The sequence below is a fragment of the Petromyzon marinus genome, unplaced genomic scaffold, assembly GCF_048934315.1.
Source record: "Petromyzon marinus isolate PM22_M1 ecotype Great Lakes invasive population unplaced genomic scaffold, UKy_Petmar_22M1.pri1.0 PM_Scaffold_29, whole genome shotgun sequence".
NCBI lineage: Eukaryota > Metazoa > Chordata > Hyperoartia > Petromyzontiformes > Petromyzontidae > Petromyzon > Petromyzon marinus.
The window spans coordinates 331,657-354,024 of record NW_027423268.1 but is presented as its reverse complement, the minus strand read 5'-3'; the positions used below and the strand labels follow the sequence as shown (position 1 = coordinate 354,024).

General features: G+C 48.6%; 2 protein-coding genes and 1 pseudogene across 6 annotated transcripts in view; all 3 read right to left on the bottom strand.

Annotated features, from left to right (window-relative positions):
- Positions 1-11,707, bottom strand: part of LOC142923111 (exosome complex component 10-like) — a 34,315-nt gene extending 22,608 nt beyond the window's left edge. For 4 of the 5 annotated variants that reach the window (XR_012940532.1, XM_076064045.1, XM_076064046.1 and 1 more), the window contains exons 1-7: positions 4,648-4,708; positions 4,287-4,388; positions 3,860-3,934; positions 3,441-3,519; positions 2,370-2,513; positions 1,412-1,602; positions 415-577 (exon numbers count right to left, since the gene is read on the bottom strand). Coding sequence is in view for 4 of the 5 variants with exons in the window: in XM_076064045.1 (XP_075920160.1) it covers positions 415-577; positions 1,412-1,602; positions 2,370-2,474 (459 nt within the window). In the remaining variant the exon portion in view is untranslated. Of the gene's footprint in view, positions 1-414; positions 578-1,411; positions 1,603-2,369; positions 2,514-3,440; positions 3,520-3,859; positions 3,935-4,286; positions 4,389-4,647; positions 4,709-11,630 lie in introns of those variants that run through there. The other variant, XM_076064048.1, reaches the window with a different exon arrangement.
- Positions 11,708-11,733: 26 nt separating this feature from the next.
- On the bottom strand, positions 11,734-21,918 carry LOC142923112 (exosome complex component 10-like). The gene is made up of 13 exons (XM_076064049.1): positions 21,839-21,918; positions 20,966-21,122; positions 19,576-19,712; positions 18,880-18,930; positions 17,622-17,733; positions 16,415-16,465; positions 15,980-16,061; positions 14,900-14,955; positions 14,539-14,640; positions 14,079-14,144; positions 13,651-13,729; positions 12,582-12,725; positions 11,734-11,821 (listed from the first exon to the last, which is right to left on the bottom strand). Exons 1-13 carry the CDS (start codon positions 21,895-21,897, stop codon positions 11,793-11,795), a joined length of 1,125 nt encoding a protein of 374 aa, XP_075920164.1. The 5' UTR covers positions 21,898-21,918; the 3' UTR covers positions 11,734-11,792.
- A 23-nt stretch (positions 21,919-21,941) lies between these two features.
- The window catches only part of LOC142923123 (exosome complex component 10-like), a 28,285-nt pseudogene continuing 27,858 nt past the window's right edge, over positions 21,942-22,368 (bottom strand).

The following is a 22,368-nucleotide window of genomic DNA, read 5'->3' as shown; positions in this document are numbered from 1 at the left end:
CGGATCATTGGGGTTTATTGGTAATAAATCGGCATTTTGCGACCCCCACTGCCACTGTGTAGCATATTATTACGTGCCAGGGACTCGATGAGATGATAGGACAATAGTCGGAGTCCATAATTGGCAATAAGTAACGGCAAAGCAGTTATAAGTGACTCACAGAATTGTGCACAGTCGCGTATACAGGACACGACTTCCCTGAAGGCATCAACATCTTCAGCGAGCGCAATGCCGATCACACAACGCGGTTCGAACTCGACCCTCGATCGATGGCTGCGCCATCGCCGCACTACGCGTCAAATAAAAACCAAGGAACAAGTCCTTACTTACTAACACTACCTTTTTTCATTGCTGGAGGGGTTGCCCCCCTCCACCTGAAAATCCTGGCTCAGCCATTGCCCACGCACCACTCACCTTGAGTGCCACAGTTCGGCTCTGGTCCCACACAAGCTGCAGGAGGTTGGGTCGGCCCAGCGCCTTGGTGAGCAGGTCGGCGCGGACGCGGTCGTACACGTACAGCAGGTAGTGCGTGTCGGCACACGCATAGTGCAGCATGTCTGGCAGGAGAGGCCTGTGTCTGTGTGCGTGCATACGTGGATGTGTGCAAGTGTTGGTGTGCGTGTGTATGCAATTGTGAGTGTGTATGTGTTTGTGTGTGAGTGTGTGCATGCGAGTGTGTATGAGACGCAGATGTTAATGTCCTGCAACATTTATCTGTTGACCCATGTTTCATTTCCGGTGAAGGCTAACATCATTTGGGAGTGATATAAAAACCAGTATCGGACCTGGGCCTTAAATGAGCACCTAGTATAAGATATGAACATCAGCACTGGGGAAACAAAGGAGGTCAGGCATGATGCTAACCACATTACCCTCTCAAACATTGTGCCAGCCTTAATAGGGGCTCGCTAAGATAACTTGAGTGGGGAGGGGGGGTGAAAGTGCTTCATATGTGCTGTTCTATGAACCCAGTGATGGTACTTCAATTCCTCACCCTGGCCAACTAGATTCAGCAGTCTATTCAGGCGACACGGGGGATCTTTGTCCTTGTGTGTGAATGTGTAAGCAGTAGAGTATCGGCTAGCACCCTGTGCTATGAACCTGGTGAAACGAGTTCGATTTCTACTCACGGCCAACACCTGTGACAATTATCTGAACCGGCCCCGGGCCTCCACTAGCTCGACTCAGCCTCAAATGAGTACCTGGTGTAGCGGTGTGTAAACATCACCACTGGGGAGACAAAGGCGGCCGTGCATGGTACTGGCCACCCACCCCCTCCTTCACAGCACTTTCCCCAACAATTAGTTGAGGCTATACAGGGGATCTTTGCCTTTGTTTTTGTACGTGTGTACAAGTTAGCCCGTGCATGCGCGCGCGTATGCAGAGGTTCGAGCAAGTGCGGCGTGCGTACCGGATGCGCCAGTCAGCCAGCTGGTACTGCTTGTCAGTAGACAGGCTGCAGTAGTGCATGAGGAGGTGGGCGAGCGAGTTTCTGGCAAGGCCGAGGGAGCGCGCCGCTGGGTGCGTGTCGAACAGGCCCACCACGTACAGGCCCAGGTCACGTTGCAGCCACTCAATGTCCGAGTCCGCTCCGTGGAAAACCTGCGCCCCCGCCACACCGCAGCGTCAATCACCACGTCACCGTGGCAACAATCACTGCGCCACTGCGTCGCCGCGTCAAGCACCACGCCTCTCACGTGGCCGGTGCTCAAGATATGGTTACAACGTCCCTAGTAACCATCGTCGCCGCCGCCGCTGTCAACAAGGCATGGCTGCAGCCAGCCCCCCTTAATTGCTTCCTTTCTCTATTTCCCTTGCTCGCTCCGACATGCTCCCTCCTATTCTTTGGTCCTTTCGGTAAAGTCACCACCACGTAGAAGGGAAGTAATAAAATAATACAAATATAAAACAATAAAATTCTCACGACGTTTCGACTGCAACACAAGCAATCATCATCAGGAGTGAAAACCACAGCAAGAATTTTATTGTTTTATATTTTTATTATTTTATTGTTGCCCTTCTACGTGGTGACTTTACCGAAAGAACCAAGAAGATCAATCCCTGCAGTCACGAAAGTTTTAAATAAAATAAAAAATTCTGCTCCCTCCTGTTCTCCCCGTGTAATTCTGCGCCCCAAGATGTTTGTTACGCTTTAGGTGCAATACAAGTGCAATTTATTGTTGTAAACATTCACCCAATGGCATTCATATCGAGTGTGCAGGCAGTGCAATGATACATTGGCAGCAAGCTGGAGGGACCCAGGCGTCGTGCTACAAAGTCGGCGAGGGAGAGGGATGTCTCTCTCCTTGTTTTGCTGTCTCACTCGATTATTTTGTTTATGCATGTCTACGTGCACGCGTGCCTCTCACCTTGACAATGTTGGGGTTGGTGAAGGCCTCGTTGAGGATGTGCAGGTCGTCGCGCAGCATCAGTGTGTCGATAATGAAGTCCTCTTCGCGCGTCGAGATTTGCATGAGGCAGGTGATGCCCAGGAAGGAACGGTATGAGTGATGCTACGGGGCCACGCACAGGAATAGCCGCTCAACGGTGGGCGGACAAACAAGAGTAGAAGAGGCAGATAGGCGGTCGAGTGGGACAAAAGCACACAGACGGCACAACCCAACAAACCAACCGCACATCACAACTCGATATTATACGACCACACACGTCACACAGACATGCTGGCACGCACCCAGACAACAAACACAGATCCCCCATAGAGCTTTAACAGACTGTTGGGACAAGTGCTGTTAGAGAGCACCTATGAAGGCCGAAACGGCACACGAGGGGTTGGGTGGCCAGCACCACGCCCGGCCGCCTTTGTCTCCCAAGCGGCAATGTTTTTAAACATCGCACCAGGTACTCAATTGAGGCCGAGTCAAACTCGGGGAGGGCCAGGACCGGTTCAGAAAATTGTGCTCTCGCACAGTCGGTACGGCGACCGGCTCCTCTTGAGGGCGCTCCACCTTCATCTTCTTCTCCGCTGCAGACACGGGGATCCGTCACTCATGGCGCGTGCGTGCAGTAGTGTGCTGGTTAATGCACTGCAAACCCAGTGACCTGATTTCAATTCCCGCTTCCGATCAACAGCAATGGCAAATATTTGATCAAGTCCTGGGCCTCCCCGAGGTCGACGGAGTCTTAAATGAGTACCGGGCACGATGTGTAATCATCAGTGCTGGGGAAACAAAGGCAGCCGAGCCTGGTGTTGACTACCCACCCCTCGTGTAATCCTGGATCTTCAGAGATGCTTGCTAACAGCACTTGCCCCAAGTCTGTTAAAGGTGATACAATTTTTGTTTTTGTCGTATGTGTGTGTGAGCAACGCCTCGACTTCTGTACATGTCTGCATGTGTGTGTGTGCACATGCACGTGCAAGTGTTTGCGACTGCTGGATTCGTGCATGTCTCTGTGTTCATGATGTGTGTGTGTGCCTTCACCGTGTTTGGCTTTTGCAGGCTGTGCAGAGCTCTTCTTTGGTTTCTCTAGCGCTTTCATCAGTTTCCAGCGACTACAGATCTACAGAGACGGATGAGATAGCACTCAACGGGTTCTCATCACTCACTCAGTCAACTACTTAAACACTCATTCACTTACTCAGCCACTCAGGTACTCGTTCAACGATCCAACCAATCATGCGCTCAACTACACTCTCTCACCTACCCACGCACTCACTCAACCATTCATTCACCCACTCATCTGCTCAAACATGCACTCAAATAACCACATTAATCACCAAACCACTAAAATTCCTCACTCAGCACCCATCCGCACAAGTGGTTTGTGAAATGGAATGATGGAGATAATGATGATGATGGAGATGTGAGCAAGATGTTAGCACACAACAATCACGTGTTACCTCAAACACTTTTGAGTTAGGATCCAATTTCTTTTCTTGAAATGGCAGAGATTTCCCATCACTGGATGGTAGATACTGCAAGCACAAGCACAAGCGAACTTTTTATTTTCACAAGCGAACTTTTTATTTTCAACCACTTCAAGTCCCCACGTCTTCATGTTTCCAGGATTTGGTGTCAATGAAGACCGTTTTATCCAAATCCTAAGTGACCCCGTGTTACGTGTGACCCTGTGCTAATATTGTGTCTCTATGCCTCCTATCTGTCTCTCATTTACCATGCCTCCTGTGTGTTCCCCACGTCCCTAAGTCGCTTGTATCGCTGCATTGTCTTGGTGTCCTTGAAATTCCCGTGTCTCAAAGTCCATGTATCTCCTTGGCACTCAACTACCCCTGTGCCTCCACATGTCCCTGTCTCCCCATGTCTCACCATGCCAAAGGGGTTGACGAACGTCTGCAGGACACGCGCTGCCTTCATCTGGGACGTGGAGCTCTGAGCAGTGCGAGCCTCGTTCTGCTGCTCTTCGCTGTCCTGCACACCACAGCAGAGCGCAGAGCGCTACAGCACATCGCAGCGCACTACAGCAACATGACAGCAATTTCAGCACAGCTCAGAATGCGACAGCACACAAGAGAACACACAGAACGCTCCAGCACATGATGGCTAACACAACAAACACAGCACGGTACAGAAAGCTACAGCACACGAGATCACACACACAGTGCTTTCGCCAGCAGTGTGGGAGATGAGACATGGGTTGGTTGTGGTCGTGTGAGGATGTTGGGCTCACGTCAAACAGGGTGAGGACCGGGCGCGTGGCAGGCACCGCCCTCCGTGCTCCCTCCACTGCACCACACAAAGAAAAAAGTCAAAGATCCTCAATATAGCCTTGAAAAGACTTTTAGTGCAAGTGCTGTTAGCGAGCATCTACGAAGGTCAGCACGGAACACGAAGGGGATGGGAGGACCAACACTACACCCAGCCACCTTTGTCTCCCCAGTGCTGATGCTTTACACGCACTGAGTACTCATTTAAGGCTGAATTAATCTAAGGGAGCCCCAGGACCGGTTTAGATATTCGTCACCGGTGTTGGCCATAAGCAGCAATCGAACTTGGGTCGCCAGGTTAATAGTGCAGCACGCTAACCAGCTAAACTACTGCTGTTCGTCGTGACCGGGAATGGAACTTAGGCCGTCAGGATCGTGCCACTACACACTACCACTGCACAACCGCTCTCTAGTGACATACAGACATACGCTAGCACAGAAGATGCACAGAGATACAGACTGAAGAATACACACGTGAACACACACACCCACACACACGCAATAATATACAGGGCCACACACCTGTTGCAACCGCTGACACACAAGACATACGCATGCAGACAGGCAAATAAAGACATGTTAACAGAGACACAGGAATGAATACACACACATGTGAATGAAAATGCACGCAATTGAACACAGACACAAAGATAGCGAAATAAATAATATGCACATACACGCAGCAGCCAAAGAAGGGTCATTGCTTAAAACATCACCTATTATGTAAGTTTTACTTTTAGGACAATGTTACTGAAAAGTATTTTGTTATTTTTGCTTGTGCCCCACTGTAAATGCAGTCAGGACATTATTTGTTATTTATTTCAATAAATTATGTTTAATTTGTACACAGAGAATGGCAATTATTTGTATGATTACTACTCAAATTATGAGTGTGATATTAAAAAACAGCACAGTATTTTTTCATGTCAATAAAATGAAATCTACTCGTGACAGGCTAGGTGTACTCATCAACTGTCACGAATAAAAAAATATAATCCATATCATGAGCATTGCCAATATAACCAGCACAACTAAGTGTGAGCTACCCTCAGTACCGTGCCTTGTGATTGGCTGCCTGTCGTCCAATGATAAGCCATCGTGAGGACAGAAGAGAGGGTTTTCCAATCGCTGTCAAACACAGAAGAAAATTGATTGAACAATCAGTGCCACACTAGGGTGGGCATACAAATTATACCATTAATGTCACCTTTGGGGGATTGAAACATCTAGATTGTACTGTCAGGGTCAGGCCATGAACCAACAAAATCACACAGGGGTGTCAACCTACACAACAATCGGAACATTATTCACACTCTAAGGACGGACATGAACTGAGCTCCTCATTGTCACGACGGTTTGGGGACGTGGAATTAAAAAAAGAACCACAAATGAGAGTTCTGTGCCGGATGAGAAAATGAGATGTAGAGTTTATAATCGCAAGTAAAGAGGGCATTTGTGTGATGAGTTTTGGTCTCTGGTCACCTCTGTCCGGGTGATGAATGTTCTCGATGGAGCCTTGATGGGCGTTTCGCTCTGCGGGAACAGCAGCAATGATTATTAAACAAACGCAACCTTTACTGCAACGAGTCATTACTTTTGCAGTCACTTGTGCCTGATTGTGACCATCAACTCGCTACATTTGTGAACGTCGTTTAACCACGGGTGGCTGAAACTCCCAAGATTCAAAACCTAGGATCTTAGCCGGGTGGTGTTGGTGGTGAAGTCCTGTAACCCAGCACTATGGAGGCAATAAGGGTGGGTGGATCACACAAATGTTGTTAAACTCCCTTCCCGTTGCTTTTCAGGTGTGATAGCATGGTCTGCCAGAAGGGGGTACAGCAAAGGTTGACTTCATCTGTTCGTTCTGTATGGGATCGACTGTTGCCTCCTCGCATGCGTGGGTTTTCTCCAGGAACCCCGGTTCCCTCCCATATGTAAACACTCATTCATTGGTTGATAACACCTTCATATATAGACGACCACAAAGCTTGGGGGGAAATTTGGCACAGGCTCACCAGGTGGTGAGCCTGTGCCAAATACTACTCACAGGCTCACCACCTGGCGAGCCTGTGAGTAGTTCTCTCGCTTCGAGTGAGCGAATAATGTGGAGTGTGTCACAAGTTAAAACATATTATTGAAGCAGTGCCGGATCATTGTGTTTGACCCAGTATTGGCCCCAGGAGCCACCCAGTCACCACCTATATTAAATCCATACTCTTTGGTTCTTTCGGTAAAGTCAGATAGGTATAAAAACAATAGATTACGACGTTTCGATGGCAACACAAGCAATCGTCATCAGGTGGGACAACCACACCAACTGCTGTCTTCAGCAGTTGGTGTGGTTGTCCCACTGCTGTCTTCAGCAGTTGGTGTGGTTGTACCACCTGATGACGATTGCTTGTGTTGCGATCGAAACGTCGTGATCTAATATTTTTCTACCTACGTGGCTTTACCGAAAGAACCAAAGAGTATGGATTCCTGCAGTCACGAAAGCTTCAAATCAAGATTATATTAAATGTTTGATTATATTTATTTATGAACATTCTGCCTCTGACCACTCGCTATCCCTCTCCCCCTATGACTTTCAGTCTCTGTCTTCCACTCTCTTTTGTCTCTGTTCTCGTTCTCCGACTCTCTTGCCCTATCTATCCTTCATCCGTATCTCAACCCTGGCCGTCCATTATGAACCCCTCGCTGCTCCACCGAGCCGCCTCCGCTTCTGCGCTCAGCTTGATGAGCAGGACGAGGCGTGCCTGCTTGACGAGCTGCCACAGCTCATTGGCGTTCTGCCTCACGAGGGGCGGCACCGGATTGCAGCACGCGAGCACGCCCTGCAGCTCCCTGCGTCGGCAACGACGATGTCAACATGTTAGAGCAGCGACACGCGTCACAACACAACGCCAGAGCAATGCAACATCACGGCAAAAACCACGTCACAGCAACAACACAATCTCACAGAAACAGCACAACGTTACAACAAGCCAGCACTCCCTCTCTGTCTTGCATCAAACAGCAATGGCGTGGACTAGGGTGCATATAGCCGTTGATACTGGCAAAAGCATATCCGTTCAAGATGGCGTACATATATCCTATTCATGCTGGTGTACATACGTATATTGTTCATTCTGGCGAACGTGCGTATAGGCAGCTCAGGAAAGTCTATGTATGTATAGCCTAATAAAGTATTAAAGCTTTCGTGACTGCATAAAATTACTCATTGGTTTTTTCGGTAAAGTCACGTATGTAGAAATACAATAAAATTATATTATTTATTGTATTTCTACATACGTGACTTTACCGAAAAAAACAATGAGTATGTATAGCCTGTTCATCCTGGCGTACGTATGTATATTGTGTTCAGGCTGGCATACGTACGTAAAGCCTGTCTTGTCTGGCGTACGTATACATACCCTGGTCATTATCAGGATCATACTAACCAATGCTATTACCACAATGCAACCTTCATCATCACCATCATACTATCACCATATCATCACCAGCATCCAGATCACCATCCACATCAAAACATAATGAGTGGCACCACCATCAACACTATCACTACCACTCTCACTACTATCAGCACAATCATCAGCCACCACCACTATTACCAACAACAAGAACAGGCGCCATATGCCAATAAGTGGCGGTGACATCACCACGGCAGTTGTCTCAGGCCAGGTGCACTCCGAAGCCACGTCCAGTGTCGAAGGCTCGCTAACAGGCGCTCACGGAACAGAGCCAGGTGCCATGGGTTGACTGACTGCAATGACTGGGGCAGATGCACCAGCTGTGCACGCGACTGTGCCAACTTGCTGCATTTTAGCCGCCCGGCACTCGCTCTTTATTGTGAGCATCGCTCCTCTGCCCTTCGTTGTTGTTGGAGGGCGAATATTACCACCACTGTCAATACCATCATGGGTATCACTCGCACCACCATCCCAACTGTCCCTGCCACCACCGGCCCCACCACCACCGTGCGCGGCTTACCGAGGCATCTCCTCTGCGATCTTCATGAGCATGTGGTTTGGGAGGACGTATCTGTGACAGTAGGAGCACAACACACACCGGTCAGGCCAGGGCACTATGCACGTCGCAGCAATAACAATAATCACACAGACTGTACAAGCCCAACAACGCAACAGCTACAGTAATCGTACTACGCAACCATTGACCTACGGCACTGGAATGTGCAGTTTCTACAACTGGTTCAGGATCACGATCAGGTAAATAAAAAGTGCTGCGTTGTACACCCCAGTGTTTTACTGTGCTATATTATAAAACACCCGTGTATCGATATTACCATTTTAATGTGCAATTTTATTGAGGGACTGTGTGTTGTTTTGGTGCGGTCTTGGATCGTTTTTGTTGTTGTTTTGCTGCCTTGCCCTAGAGTGCATTGAGTGTAAAAAAATCTACAGTAATTAATGTAATTATGCAATTTGTACTTGTATACTTCATATTCATACATTTTTCGCTACTCTGGACATCTGTGATAAAGAGTTCATAGCTCATCGGATTCCTCCAGTCTAAATAAATATTCTGATAAATCAAGATAAATATTTTGAACGCTGTGGTGTTGTTCTGTTTGCTGTGTTATTCTACGCTGTCGGAAAGTCCCGTGCTTTGCTGCACTATGCTATGCAGTGCAGTACACGGCTATTTCAGCGCCACGGGCGCTCTCACCCCGTGCTCTCGTCCTCGGCGCGTGCCGTGCGGTCGCGCCAGGCGTACAGGAGCCGGGCGGCGCTGCACTGCTGCACATCCAGTGGCTGCTTGTGCTTGTGCAGCAGCTCCAGGTAGGAGTCCTCGGTGAACACCGGCTTGTGGTAGCGCGGAGACACACACACACGCACACAGGGAGAGAGGGGGAGATGGAACCACGCAAGTAGTGACAGCGGCAGCAATAATTACCAGGGTTCAGACTTGTTTGGTATGCTTCTCTCTCTGTGTCGCCTGTTGTATCTGTGTTAGTTCCCCCCTACTTGGGTGTCTGTATATACATCTGGGGTTATGTGTTTCCTCTCTCTCGTAAATTTAGCTCTTCTGTACCTGATGATGGCTGCTTGTGTTGCAACCAAAACGTCGTACGCTATTATCTTATTTTATTATTTCTCATTTATACGTGACTTTACCGAAAAAACCAAAGAGTAATTACCTGGGATGTTAAAACGATCATCGGTTAACTGGTAATTTTTTTCAGCATCAATTACCAGTTCTGAAAGTCGGTAACCAATGTTTCCAGTGGGATTTTTTATCGCGAATGCACTAATTAGGATGCATGAACATTACAACGGTACGGCGGGCCCGAGTCACCACATTGAACATAAATCGGCATTTTGCGACCCCCTCCACTGCCACTGTGTAGCATATTATTACGTTCCAGGGACTCTATGAGATGATAGGACAATAATCTACACACATTACACCATGAACTATATCACTTCGTTGATCTAGTTAAAAAGATAAATATATTCTTTGTTTATTGCTCGAGGCCTTTTAACGGAATAAACAATATTTTCGGAGGGGTGGGAAAACTTTCGAGAGTGAGAGTGGTGGATTTGCTTACAAAGATAGGCTTGCAACTTGCTCATTGGTGGAGCCAGTGGGGGGTGGGGTGGCACGTGCCCCCCCAATGATCCGATCGAAATCCCTAATTGAGATCGGATCATTGGGGTTTATTGGTAATAAATCAGCATTTTGCGACCCTCACTGCCACCGTGTAGCATATTATTACGTGTCAGGGACTCCATGAGATGATAGGACAATAGTCCGAGTCCATAATTGGCAATAAGTAACGGCAAAGCAGTTATAAGTGACTCACAGAATTGTGCGCAGTTGCGTATACAGGACACGACTTCCCTGAAGGCATCAACAACTTCAGCGAGCGCGATGCCGATCACACAACGCGGTTCGAATTCGATCCTCGATCGATGGCTGCACCATCGCCGCACACGCGTCAAATAAAAACCAAGGAACAAGTCCTTACTTACTAACACTATCTTTTTTCATTGCTGGAGGGGTTGCCCCCCCCACCTGAAAATCCTGGCTCAGCCATTGCCCACGCACCACTCACCTTGAGTGCCACAGTTCGGCTCTGGTCCCACACAAGCTGCAGGAGGTTGGGTCGGCCCAGCGCCTTGGTGAGCAGGTCGGTGCGGACGCGGTCGTACACGTACAGCAGGTAGTGCGTGTCGGCACGCGCATAGTGCAGCATGTCTGGCAGGAGAGGCCTGTGTGTGTGCGTGCATACGTGGATGTGTGCAAGTGTTGGTGTGCATGTGTATGCAATTGTGAGTGTGTATGTGTTTGTGTGTGAGTGTGTGCATGCGAGTGTGTATGAGACGCAGATGTTAATGTACCGCAACATTTATCTGTTGACCCATGTTTCATTTCCGATGAAGGCTAACATCATTTGGGAGTGATATAAAAACCAGTATTGGACCTCCCCCAAGACTGACTGGGCCTTAAATGAGTACCTAGTATAAGATATGAACATCAGCACTGGGGAAACAAAGGAGGTCAGGCATGATGCTAATCAGCCTTAATAAGGGCTCGCTAAGATAACTTGAGTGGGGAGGGGGGTGAAAGTGCTTCATATGTACTGTTCTATGAGCCCAGTGATGGGACTTCAATTCCTCACCCTGGCGAACTAGATTCAGCAGTCTATTCAGGCGACACGGGGGATCTTTGTCCTTGTGTGTGAATGTGTAAGCAGTAGAGTAGCGGCTAGCACCCTGTGCTATGAACCTGGTGAAACGAGTTCGATTTCTACTCACGGCCAACACCTGTGACAATTATCTGAACCGGCCCCGGGCCTCCACTAGCTCGACTCAGCCTTAGTTGAGGCTATACAGGGGATCTTTGCCTTTGTTTTTGTAAGTGTGTACAAGTTAGCCCGTGCATGCGCGCGCGTATGCAGAGGTTCGAGCAAGTGCGGCGTGCGTACCGGATGCGCCAGTCAGCCAGCTGGTACTGCTTGTCGGTAGACAGGCTGCAGTAGTGCATGAGGAGGTGGGCGAGCGAGTTTCTGGCGAGGCCGAGGGAGCGCGCCGCTGGGTGCGTGTCGAACAGGCCCACCACGTACAGGCCCAGGTCACGTTGCAGCCACTCAATGTCCGAGTCCGCTCCGTGGAAAACCTGCGCCCCCGCCACACCGCAGCGTCAATCACCACGTCACCGTGGCAATCACTGCGCCACTGCGTCGCCGCGTCAAGCACCACGCCTCTCACGTGGCCGGTGCTCAAGATATGGTTACAACGTCCCTAGTAACCATCGTCGCCGCCGCCGCCGCTGTCAACAAGGCATGGCTGCAGCCAGCCCCCCTTAATTGCTTCCTTTCTCTATTTCCCTTGCTCGCTCCGACCTGCTCCCTCCTATTCTTTGGTCCTTTCGGTAAAGTCACCACCACGTAGAAGGGAAGCAATAAAATAATACAAATATAAAACAATACAATTCTCACGACGTTTCGACTGCAACACAAGCAATCGTCATCAGGTGTGAAAACCACAGCAAGAATTTTATATTTTTATCATTTTATTGTTTCCCTTCTACGTGGTGACTTTACCGAAAGAACCAAGAATATGAATCCCTGCAGTCATGAAAGCTTTAAATAAATAAATAAAATTCTGCTCCCTCCTGTTCTCCCCGTGTAATTCTGCGCCCCGAGATGTTTGTTACGCTTTAGGTGCAATACAAGTGCAATTTATTGTTGTAAACATTCACCCAATGGCATTCATATCGAGTGTGCAGGCAGTGCAATGATACATTGGCAGCAAGCTGGAGGGACCCAGGCGTCGTGCTACAAAGTCGGCGAGGGAGAGGGATGTCTCTCTCCTTCTTTTGCTGTCTCACTCGATTATTTTGTTTATGCATGTCTACGTGCACGCGTGCCTCTCACCTTGACAATGTTGGGGTTGGTGAAGGCCTCGTTGAGGATGTGCAGGTCGTCGCGCAGCATCAGTGTGTCGATAATGAAGTCCTCTTCGCGCGTCGAGATTTGCATGAGGCAGGTGATGCCCAGGAAGGAACGGTATGAGTGATGCTACGGGGCCACGCACAGGAATAGCCGCTCAACGGTGGGCGGACAAACAAGAGTAGAAGAGGCAGATAGGCGGTCGAGCGGGACGAAAGCACACAGACGGCACAACCCAACAAACCAACCGCACATCACAACTCGATATTATACGACCACACATGTCACACTCACATGCTGGCACTCACCCAGACAACAAACACAGATCCCCCGTAGAGCTTTAACAGACTGTTGGGACAAGTGCTGTTAGAGAGCACCTATGAAAGCCGAAACGGCACACGAGGGGTTGGGTGGCCAGCACCACGCCCGGCCGCCTTTGTCTCCCAAGCGGCAATGTTTTTAAACACCGCACCAGGTACTCAATTGAGGCCGAGTCAAACTAGGGGAGGCCCAGGACCGGCTCAGATAATTGTGCTCTCGCACAGTCGATACGACGACCGGCTCCTCTTGAGGGCGCTCCACCTTCATCTTCTTCTCCGCTGCAGACACGGGGATCCGTCACTCATGGCGCGTGCGTGCAGTAGTGTGCTGGTTAATGCACTGCAAACCCAGTGACCTGATTTCAATTTCGCTTCCGATCAACAGCAATGGCAAATATTTGATCAAGTCCTGGGCCTCCCCGAGGTCGACGGAGCCTTAAATGAGTACCGGGCACGATATGTCATCATCAGTGCTGGGGAAACAAAGGCAGCCGAGCCTGGTGTTGACTACCCACCCCTCGAGTAATCCTGGATCTTCAGAGATGCTTGCTAACAGCACTTGCCCCAAGTCTGTTAAAGGTGATACGATTTTGTTTTTGTCGTGTGTGTGCGAGCCACGCCTCGACTTCTGTACGTGTCTTTATGTGTGTGTGTGCACATGCACGTGCAAGTGTTTGCGACTGCTGGATTAGTGCATGTCTCTGTGTTCATGGTGTGTGTGTCTGTGCCTTCACCGTGTTTGGCTTTTGCAGGCTGTGCAGAGCTCTTCTTTGGTTTCTCTGGCGCTTTCATCAGTTTCCAGCGACTACAGATCTACAGAGACGGGTGAGATAGCACTCAACGGGTTCTCATCACTCACTCAGTCAACTACTTAAACACTCATTCACTTACTCAGCCACTCAGGTACTCGTTCAACGATCCAACCACTCATGCGCTCAACTACACTCTCTCACATACCCAAGCACTCACTCAACCATTCATTCACCCACTCATCTGCTCAAACATGCACTCAAATAAACACATTAATCACCAAACCACTAAAATTCCTCACTCAGCACCCATCCGCACAAGTGGTTTGTGAAATGGAATGGAGATAATGATGATGGAGATGATGATGTGAGCAAGATGTTAGCACACAACAATCACGTATTAACTAAAACACTTTTGAGTTAGGATCCAATTTCTTTTCTTGAAATGGCAGAGATTTCCCGTCACTGGATGGTAGATACTGCAAGCACAAGCACATGAACAGATGCACAAGCGAACTTGGACACACGCGCAAGGAAACAAACAAACGACCCTGTGCATGTCCTCTTTTTATTTTCAACCACTTCAAGTCCCCACGTCTTCATGTTTCCAGGATTTCTGCGTCAATGAAGACCGTTTTATCCAAATTCTAAGTGACCCCGTGTTACGTGTGACCCTGTGCTAATATTGTTTCTCTATGCCTCCTATCTGTCTCTCATTTACCATGCCTCCTGTGTGTTCCCCACGTCCCTAAGTCGCTTGTATCGCTGCATTGTCTTGGTGTCCTTGTAATTCCCGTGTCTCAAAGTCCATGTATCTCCTTGGCACTCAACTACCCCTGTGCCTCCACATGTCCCTGTCTCCCCATGTCTAACCATGCCAAAGGGGTTGACGAACGTCTGCAGGACACGCGCTGCCTTCATCTGGGACGTGGAGCTCTGAGCAGTGCGAGCCTCGTTCTGCTGCTCTTCGCTGTCCTGCACACCACAGCAGAGCGCAGAGCGCTACAGCACATCGCAGCGCACTACAGCAACATGACAGCAATTTCAGCACAGCTCAGAATGCGACAGCACACAAGAGAACGCACAGAACGCTCCAGCACATGATGGCTAACACAGCAAACACAGCACGGTACAGAAAGCTATAGTACACAAGATCACACACACAGTGCTTTCGCCAGCGGTGTGGGAGATGAGACATGGGTTGGTTGTGGTCGTGTGAGGATGTTGGGCTCACGTCAAACAGGGTGAGGACCGGGCGCGTGGCAGGCACCGCCCTCCGTGCTCCCTCCACTGCACCACACAAAGACAAAAGTCAAAGATCCTCAATATAGCCTTGAAAAGACTTTTAGGGCAAGTGCTGTTAGCGAGCATCTACGAAGGTCAGCACAGAACACGAAGGGGATGGGAGGACCAACACTACACCCAGCCACCTTTGTCTCCCCAGTGCTGATGCTTTACACGCACTGAGTACTCATTTAAGGCTGAATTAATCTAAGGGAGCCCCAGGACCGGTTTAGATATTCATCACCGGTGTTGGCCATAAGCAGCAATCGAACTTGGGTCGCCAGGTTAAGAGTGCAGCACGCTAACCAGCTAAACTACTGCTGTTCGTCGTGACCAGGAATGGAACTTAGGCCATCAGGATCGTGCCACTACACACTACCACTGCACAACCGTTCTCTAGTGACATACAGACATCCGCTAGCACAGAAGATGCACAGAGATACAGACTGAAGAATACACACGTGAACACACACACCCACACACACGCAATAATATACACGGCCACACACCTGTTGCAACCGCTGACACACAAGACATACGCATGCAGACAGGCAAATAAAGACACGTTAGCAGAGACACAGGAATGAATACACACACATGTGAATGAAAATGCACGCAATTGAACAGACACAAAGATAGCGAAAGAAATAATATGCACATACACGCAGCAGCCAAAGAAGGGTCATTGCTTAAAACATCACCTATTATGTAAGTTTTACTTTTACGACAATGTTACTGAAAAGTATTTGTTATTTTTGCTTGTGCCCCACTGTAAATGCAGTCAGGACATTATTTGTTATTTATTTCAATAAATTATGTTTAATTTGTACACAGAACATGGCAATTATTTGTATGATTACTACTCAAATTATGAGTGTGATATTAAAAAACAGCACAGTATTTTTTCATGTCAATACAATGAAATCTACTCGTGACAGGCTAGGTGTACTCATCAACTGTCACGAATAAAAAAATAGAATCCATATCATGAGCTTTGCCGATATAACCAGCACAACTAAGTGTGAGCTACCTTCAGTACCGTGCCTTGTGATTGGCTGCCTGTCGTCCAATGACAAGCCATCGTGAGGACAGAAGAGAGGGTTTTCCAATCGCTGTCAAAACACAGAAGAAAATTGATTGAACAATCAGTGCCACACTAGGGTGGGCATACAAATGATACCATTAATGTCACCTTTGGGGGATTGAAACATCTAGATTGTACTGTCAGGGTCAGGCCATGAACCAACAAAATCACACAGGGGTGTCAACCTACACAACAATCGGAACATTATTCACACTCTAAGGACGGACATGAACTGAGCTCCTCATTGTCATGACGGTTTTGGGACGTGGAATTAAAAAAGAACCACAAATGAGAGTTCTGTGCCGGATGAGAAAATGAGATGTAGAGTTTATAATCGAAGTAAAGAGGGCATTTGTGTGATGAGTTTTGCTCTCTGGTCACCTCTGTCCGGGTGATGAATGTTCTCAATGGAGCCTTGATGGGCGTTTCGCTCTGCAGGAACAGCAGCAATGATTATTAAACAAACGCAACCTTTACTGCAACGAGTCATTACTTTTGCAGTCACTTGTGCCTGATTGTGACCATCAACTCGCTACATTTGTGAACGTCGTTTAACCACGGGTGGCTGAAACTCCCAAGATTCAAAACCTAGGATCTTAGCCGGGTGGTGTTGGTGGCGAAGTCCTGTAACCCAGCACTATGGAGGCAACAAGGGTGGGTGGATCACACAAATGTTGTTAAACTCGCTTCCCGTTGCTTTTCAGGTGTCATAGCATGGCCTGCCAGAAGGGGGTACAGCAAAGGTTGACTTCATCTGTTCGTTCTGTATGGGATCGACTGTTGCCTCCTCGCATGCGTGGGTTTACTCCAAGAACCCCGGTTCCCTCCCATATGTAAACACTCATTAATTGGTTGATAACACCTTCATATATAGACGACCACAAAGCTTGGGGGGAAATTTGGCACAGGCTCACCACCTGGTGAGCCTGTGAGTTGTTCTCTCGCTTCGAGTGAGCGAATAATGTGCAGTGTGTCACAAGTTAAAAAATTATTATTGAAGCAGTGCCGGATCATTGTGTTTGACCCAGTATTGGCCCCAGGAGCCACCCAGTCACCACCTATATTAAATCCATACTCTTTTGTTCTTTCGGTAAAGTCAGGTAGGTAGAAAAACAATAGATCACGACGTTTCGATCGCAACACAAGCAATCGTCATCAGGTGGGACAACCACACCAACTGCTGTCTTCAGCAGTTGGTGTGGTTGTCCCACTGCTGTCTTCAGCAGTTGGTGTGGTTGTACCACCTGATGACGATTGCTTGTGTTGGATCGAAACGTCGTGATCTATTGTTTTTCTACCTACGTGACTTTACCGAAAGAACCAAAGAGTATGGATTCCTGCAGTCACGAAAGCTTCAAATCAAGATTATATTAAATGTTTTATTATATTAATATATGCACATTCTGTCTCTGACCACTCGCTATCCCTCTCCCCCTATGACTTTCAGTCTCTGTCTCCCACTCTCTTGTGTCTCTGTTCTCGTTCTCCGACTCTCTTGCCCTATCTATCCTTCATCCGTATCTCAACCCTGGCCGTCCATTATGAACCCCTCGCTGCTCCACCGAGCCGCCTCCGCTTCTGCGCTCACCTTGATGAGCAGGACGAGGCGTGCCTGCTTGACGAGCTGCCACAGCTCATTGGCGTTCTGCCTCACGAGGGGCGGCACCGGATTGCAGCACGCGAGCACGCCCTGCAGCTCCCTGCGTCGGCAACGACGATGTCAACATGTTAGAGCAGCGACACGCGTCACAACACAACGCCAGAGCAATGCAACATCACGGCAAAAACCATGTCACAGCAACAACACAATCTCACAGAAACAGCACAACGTTACAACAAGCCAGCACTCCCTCTCTGTCTTGCATCAAACAGCAATGGCGTGGACTAGGGTGCATATAGCCGTTGATACTGGCAAAAGCATATCCGTTCAAGATGGCGTACATATATCCTATTCATGCTGGTGTACATACGTATATTGTTCATTCTGGCGAACGTGCGTATAGGCAGCTCAGGAAAGTCTATGTATGTATAGCCTAATAAAGTATTAAAGCTTTCGTGACTGCATAAAATTACTCATTGTTTTTTTCGGTAAAGTCACGTATGTAGAAATACAATAAAATTATATTATTTATTGTATTTCTACATACGTGACTTTACCGAAAAAAACAATGAGTATGTATAGCCTGTTCATCCTGGCGTACGTATGTATATTGTGTTCAGGCTGGCATACGTACGTAAAGCCTGTCTTGTCTGGCGTACGTATACATACCCTGGTCATTATCAGGATCATACTAACCAATGCTATTACCACAATGCAACCTTCATCATCACCATCATACTATCACCATATCATCACCAGCATCCAGATCACCATCCACATCAAAACATAATGAGTGGCACCACCATCAACACTATCACTACCACTCTCACTACTATCAGCACAATCATCAGCCACCACCACTATTACCAACAACAAGAACAGGCGCCATATGCCAATAAGTGGCGGTGACATCACCACGGCAGTTGTCTCAGGCCAGGTGCACTCCGAAGCCACGTCCAGTGTCGAAGGCTCGCTAACAGGCGCTCACGGAACAGAGCCAGGTGCCATGGGTTGACTGACTGCAATGACTGGGGCAGATGCACCAGCTGTGCACGCGACTGTGCCAACTTGCTGCATTTTAGCCGCCCGGCACTCGCTCTTTATTGTGAGCATCGCTCCTCTGCCCTTCGTTGTTGTTGGAGGGCGAATATTACCACCACTGTCAATACCATCATGGGTATCACTCGCACCACCATCCCAACTGTCCCTGCCACCACCGGCCCCACCACCACCGTGCGCGGCTTACCGAGGCATCTCCTCTGCGATCTTCATGAGCATGTGGTTTGGGAGGACGTATCTGTGACAGTAGGAGCACAACACACACCGGTCAGGCCAGGGCACTATGCACGTCGCAGCAATAACAATAATCACACAGACCGTACAAGCCCAACAACGCAACAGCTACAGTAATCGTACTACGCAACCATTGACCTACGGCACTGGAATGTGCAGTTTCTACAACTGGTTCAGGATCACGATCAGGTAAATAAAAAGTGCTGCGTTGTACACCCCAGTGTTTTACTGTGCTATATTATAAAACACCCGTGTATCGATATTACCATTTTAATGTGCAATTTTATTGAGGGACTGTGTGTTGTTTTGGTGCGGTCTTGGATCGTTTTTGTTGTTGTTTTGCTGCCTTGCCCTAGAGTGCATTGAGTGTAAAAAAATCTACAGTAATTAATGTAATTATGCAATTTGTACTTGTATACTTCATATTCATACATTTTTCGCTACTCTGGACATCTGTGATAAAGAGTTCATAGCTCATCGGATTCCTCCAGTCTAAATAAATATTCTGATAAATCAAGATAAATATTTTGAACGCTGTGGTGTTGTTCTGTTTGCTGTGTTATTCTACGCTGTCGGAAAGTCCCGTGCTTTGCTGCACTATGCTATGCAGTGCAGTACACGGCTATTTCAGCGCCACGGGCGCTCTCACCCCGTGCTCTCGTCCTCGGCGCGTGCCGTGCGGTCGCGCCAGGCGTACAGGAGCCGGGCGGCGCTGCACTGCTGCACATCCAGTGGCTGCTTGTGCTTGTGCAGCAGCTCCAGGTAGGAGTCCTCGGTGAACACCGGCTTGTGGTAGCGCGGAGACACACACACACGCACACAGGGAGAGAGGGGGAGATGGAACCACGCAAGTAGTGACAGCGGCAGCAATAATTACCAGGGTTCAGACTTGTTTGGTATGCTTCTCTCTCTGTGTCGCCTGTTGTATCTGTGTTAGTTCCCCCCTACTTGGGTGTCTGTATATACATCTGGGGTTATGTGTTTCCTCTCTCTCGTAAATTTAGCTCTTCTGTACCTGATGATGGCTGCTTGTGTTGCAACCAAAACGTCGTACGCTATTATCTTATTTTATTATTTCTCATTTATACGTGACTTTACCGAAAAAACCAAAGAGTAATTACCTGGGATGTTAAAACGATCATCGGTTAACTGGTAATTTTTTTCAGCATCAATTACCAGTTCTGAAAGTCGGTAACCAATGTTTCCAGTGGGATTTTTTATCGTGAATGCACTAATTAGGATGCATGAACATTACAACGGTACGGCGGGCCCGAGTCACCACATTGAACATAAATCGGCATTTTGCGACCCCCTCCACTGCCACTGTGTAGCATATTATTACGTTCCAGGGACTCTATGAGATGATAGGACAATAATCTACACACATTACACCATGAACTATATCACTTCGTTGATCTAGTTAAAAAGATAAATATATTCTTTGTTTATTGCTCGAGGCCTTTTAACGGAATAAACAATATTTTCGGAGGGGTGGGAAAACTTTCGAGAGTGAGAGTGGTGGATTTGCTTACAAAGATAGGCTTGCAACTTGCTCATTGGTGGAGCCAGTGGGGGGTGGGGTGGCACGTGCCCCCCCAATGATCCGATCGAAATCCCTAATTGAGATCGGATCATTGGGGTTTATTGGTAATAAATCAGCATTTTGCGACCCTCACTGCCACCGTGTAGCATATTATTACGTGTCAGGGACTCCATGAGATGATAGGACAATAGTCCGAGTCCATAATTGGCAATAAGTAACGGCAAAGCAGTTATAAGTGACTCACAGAATTGTGCGCAGTTGCGTATACAGGACACGACTTCCCTGAAGGCATCAACAACTTCAGCGAGCGCGATGCCGATCACACAACGCGGTTCGAATTCGATCCTCGATCGATGGCTGCACCATCGCCGCACACGCGTCAAATAAAAACCAAGGAACAAGTCCTTACTTACTAACACTATCTTTTTTCATTGCTGGAGGGGTTGCCCCCCCCACCTGAAAATCCTGGCTCAGCCATTGCCCACGCACCACTCACCTTGAGTGCCACAGTTCGGCTCTGGTCCCACACAAGCTGCAGGAGGTTGGGTCGGCCCAGCGCCTTGGTGAGCAGGTCGGTGCGGACGCGGTCGTACACGTACAGCAGGTAGTGCGTGTCGGCACGCGCATAGTGCAGCATGTCTGGCAGGAGAGGCCTGTGTGTGTGCGTGCATACGTGGATGTGTGCAAGTGTTGGTGTGCATGTGTATGCAATTGTGAGTGTGTATGTGTTTGTGTGTGAGTGTGTGCATGCGAGTGTGTATGAGACGCAGATGTTAATGTACCGCAACATTTATCTGTTGACCCATGTTTCATTTCCGATGAAGGCTAACATCATTTGGGAGTGATATAAAAACCAGTATTGGACCTCCCCCAAGACTGACTGGGCCTTAAATGAGTACCTAGTATAAGATATGAACATCAGCACTGGGGAAACAAAGGAGGTCAGGCATGATGCTAATCAGCCTTAATAAGGGCTCGCTAAGATAACTTGAGTGGGGAGGGGGGTGAAAGTGCTTCATATGTACTGTTCTATGAGCCCAGTGATGGGACTTCAATTCCTCACCCTGGCGAACTAGATTCAGCAGTCTATTCAGGCGACACGGGGGATCTTTGTCCTTGTGTGTGAATGTGTAAGCAGTAGAGTAGCGGCTAGCACCCTGTGCTATGAACCTGGTGAAACGAGTTCGATTTCTACTCACGGCCAACACCTGTGACAATTATCTGAACCGGCCCCGGGCCTCCACTAGCTCGACTCAGCCTTAGTTGAGGCTATACAGGGGATCTTTGCCTTTGTTTTTGTAAGTGTGTACAAGTTAGCCCGTGCATGCGCGCGCGTATGCAGAGGTTCGAGCAAGTGCGGCGTGCGTACCGGATGCGCCAGTCAGCCAGCTGGTACTGCTTGTCGGTAGACAGGCTGCAGTAGTGCATGAGGAGGTGGGCGAGCGAGTTTCTGGCGAGGCCGAGGGAGCGCGCCGCTGGGTGCGTGTCGAACAGGCCCACCACGTACAGGCCCAGGTCACGTTGCAGCCACTCAATGTCCGAGTCCGCTCCGTGGAAAACCTGCGCCCCCGCCACACCGCAGCGTCAATCACCACGTCACCGTGGCAATCACTGCGCCACTGCGTCGCCGCGTCAAGCACCACGCCTCTCACGTGGCCGGTGCTCAAGATATGGTTACAACGTCCCTAGTAACCATCGTCGCCGCCGCCGCCGCTGTCAACAAGGCATGGCTGCAGCCAGCCCCCCTTAATTGCTTCCTTTCTCTATTTCCCTTGCTCGCTCCGACCTGCTCCCTCCTATTCTTTGGTCCTTTCGGTAAAGTCACCACCACGTAGAAGGGAAGCAATAAAATAATACAAATATAAAACAATACAATTCTCACGACGTTTCGACTGCAAC

What these genes read in the sequence shown, in the direction of transcription:
- LOC142923112 (XM_076064049.1), bottom strand. Translation starts at nt 21,897, where the DNA reads ATGCACTACTGCAGCCTGTCTACCGACAAGCAGTACCAGCTGGCTGAC. An exon ending in CTGGCTGACTGGCGCATCCG is followed by an intron (nt 21,123 to 21,838) that starts GTACGCACGCCG and finishes GCACACACACAG; the next exon opens with GCCTCTCCTGCCAGACATGC. An exon ending in CACAAGGCACGGTACTGAAG is followed by an intron (nt 14,956 to 15,979) that starts GTAGCTCACACT and finishes TGTGTGGTGCAG; the next exon opens with TGGAGGGAGCACGGAGGGCG.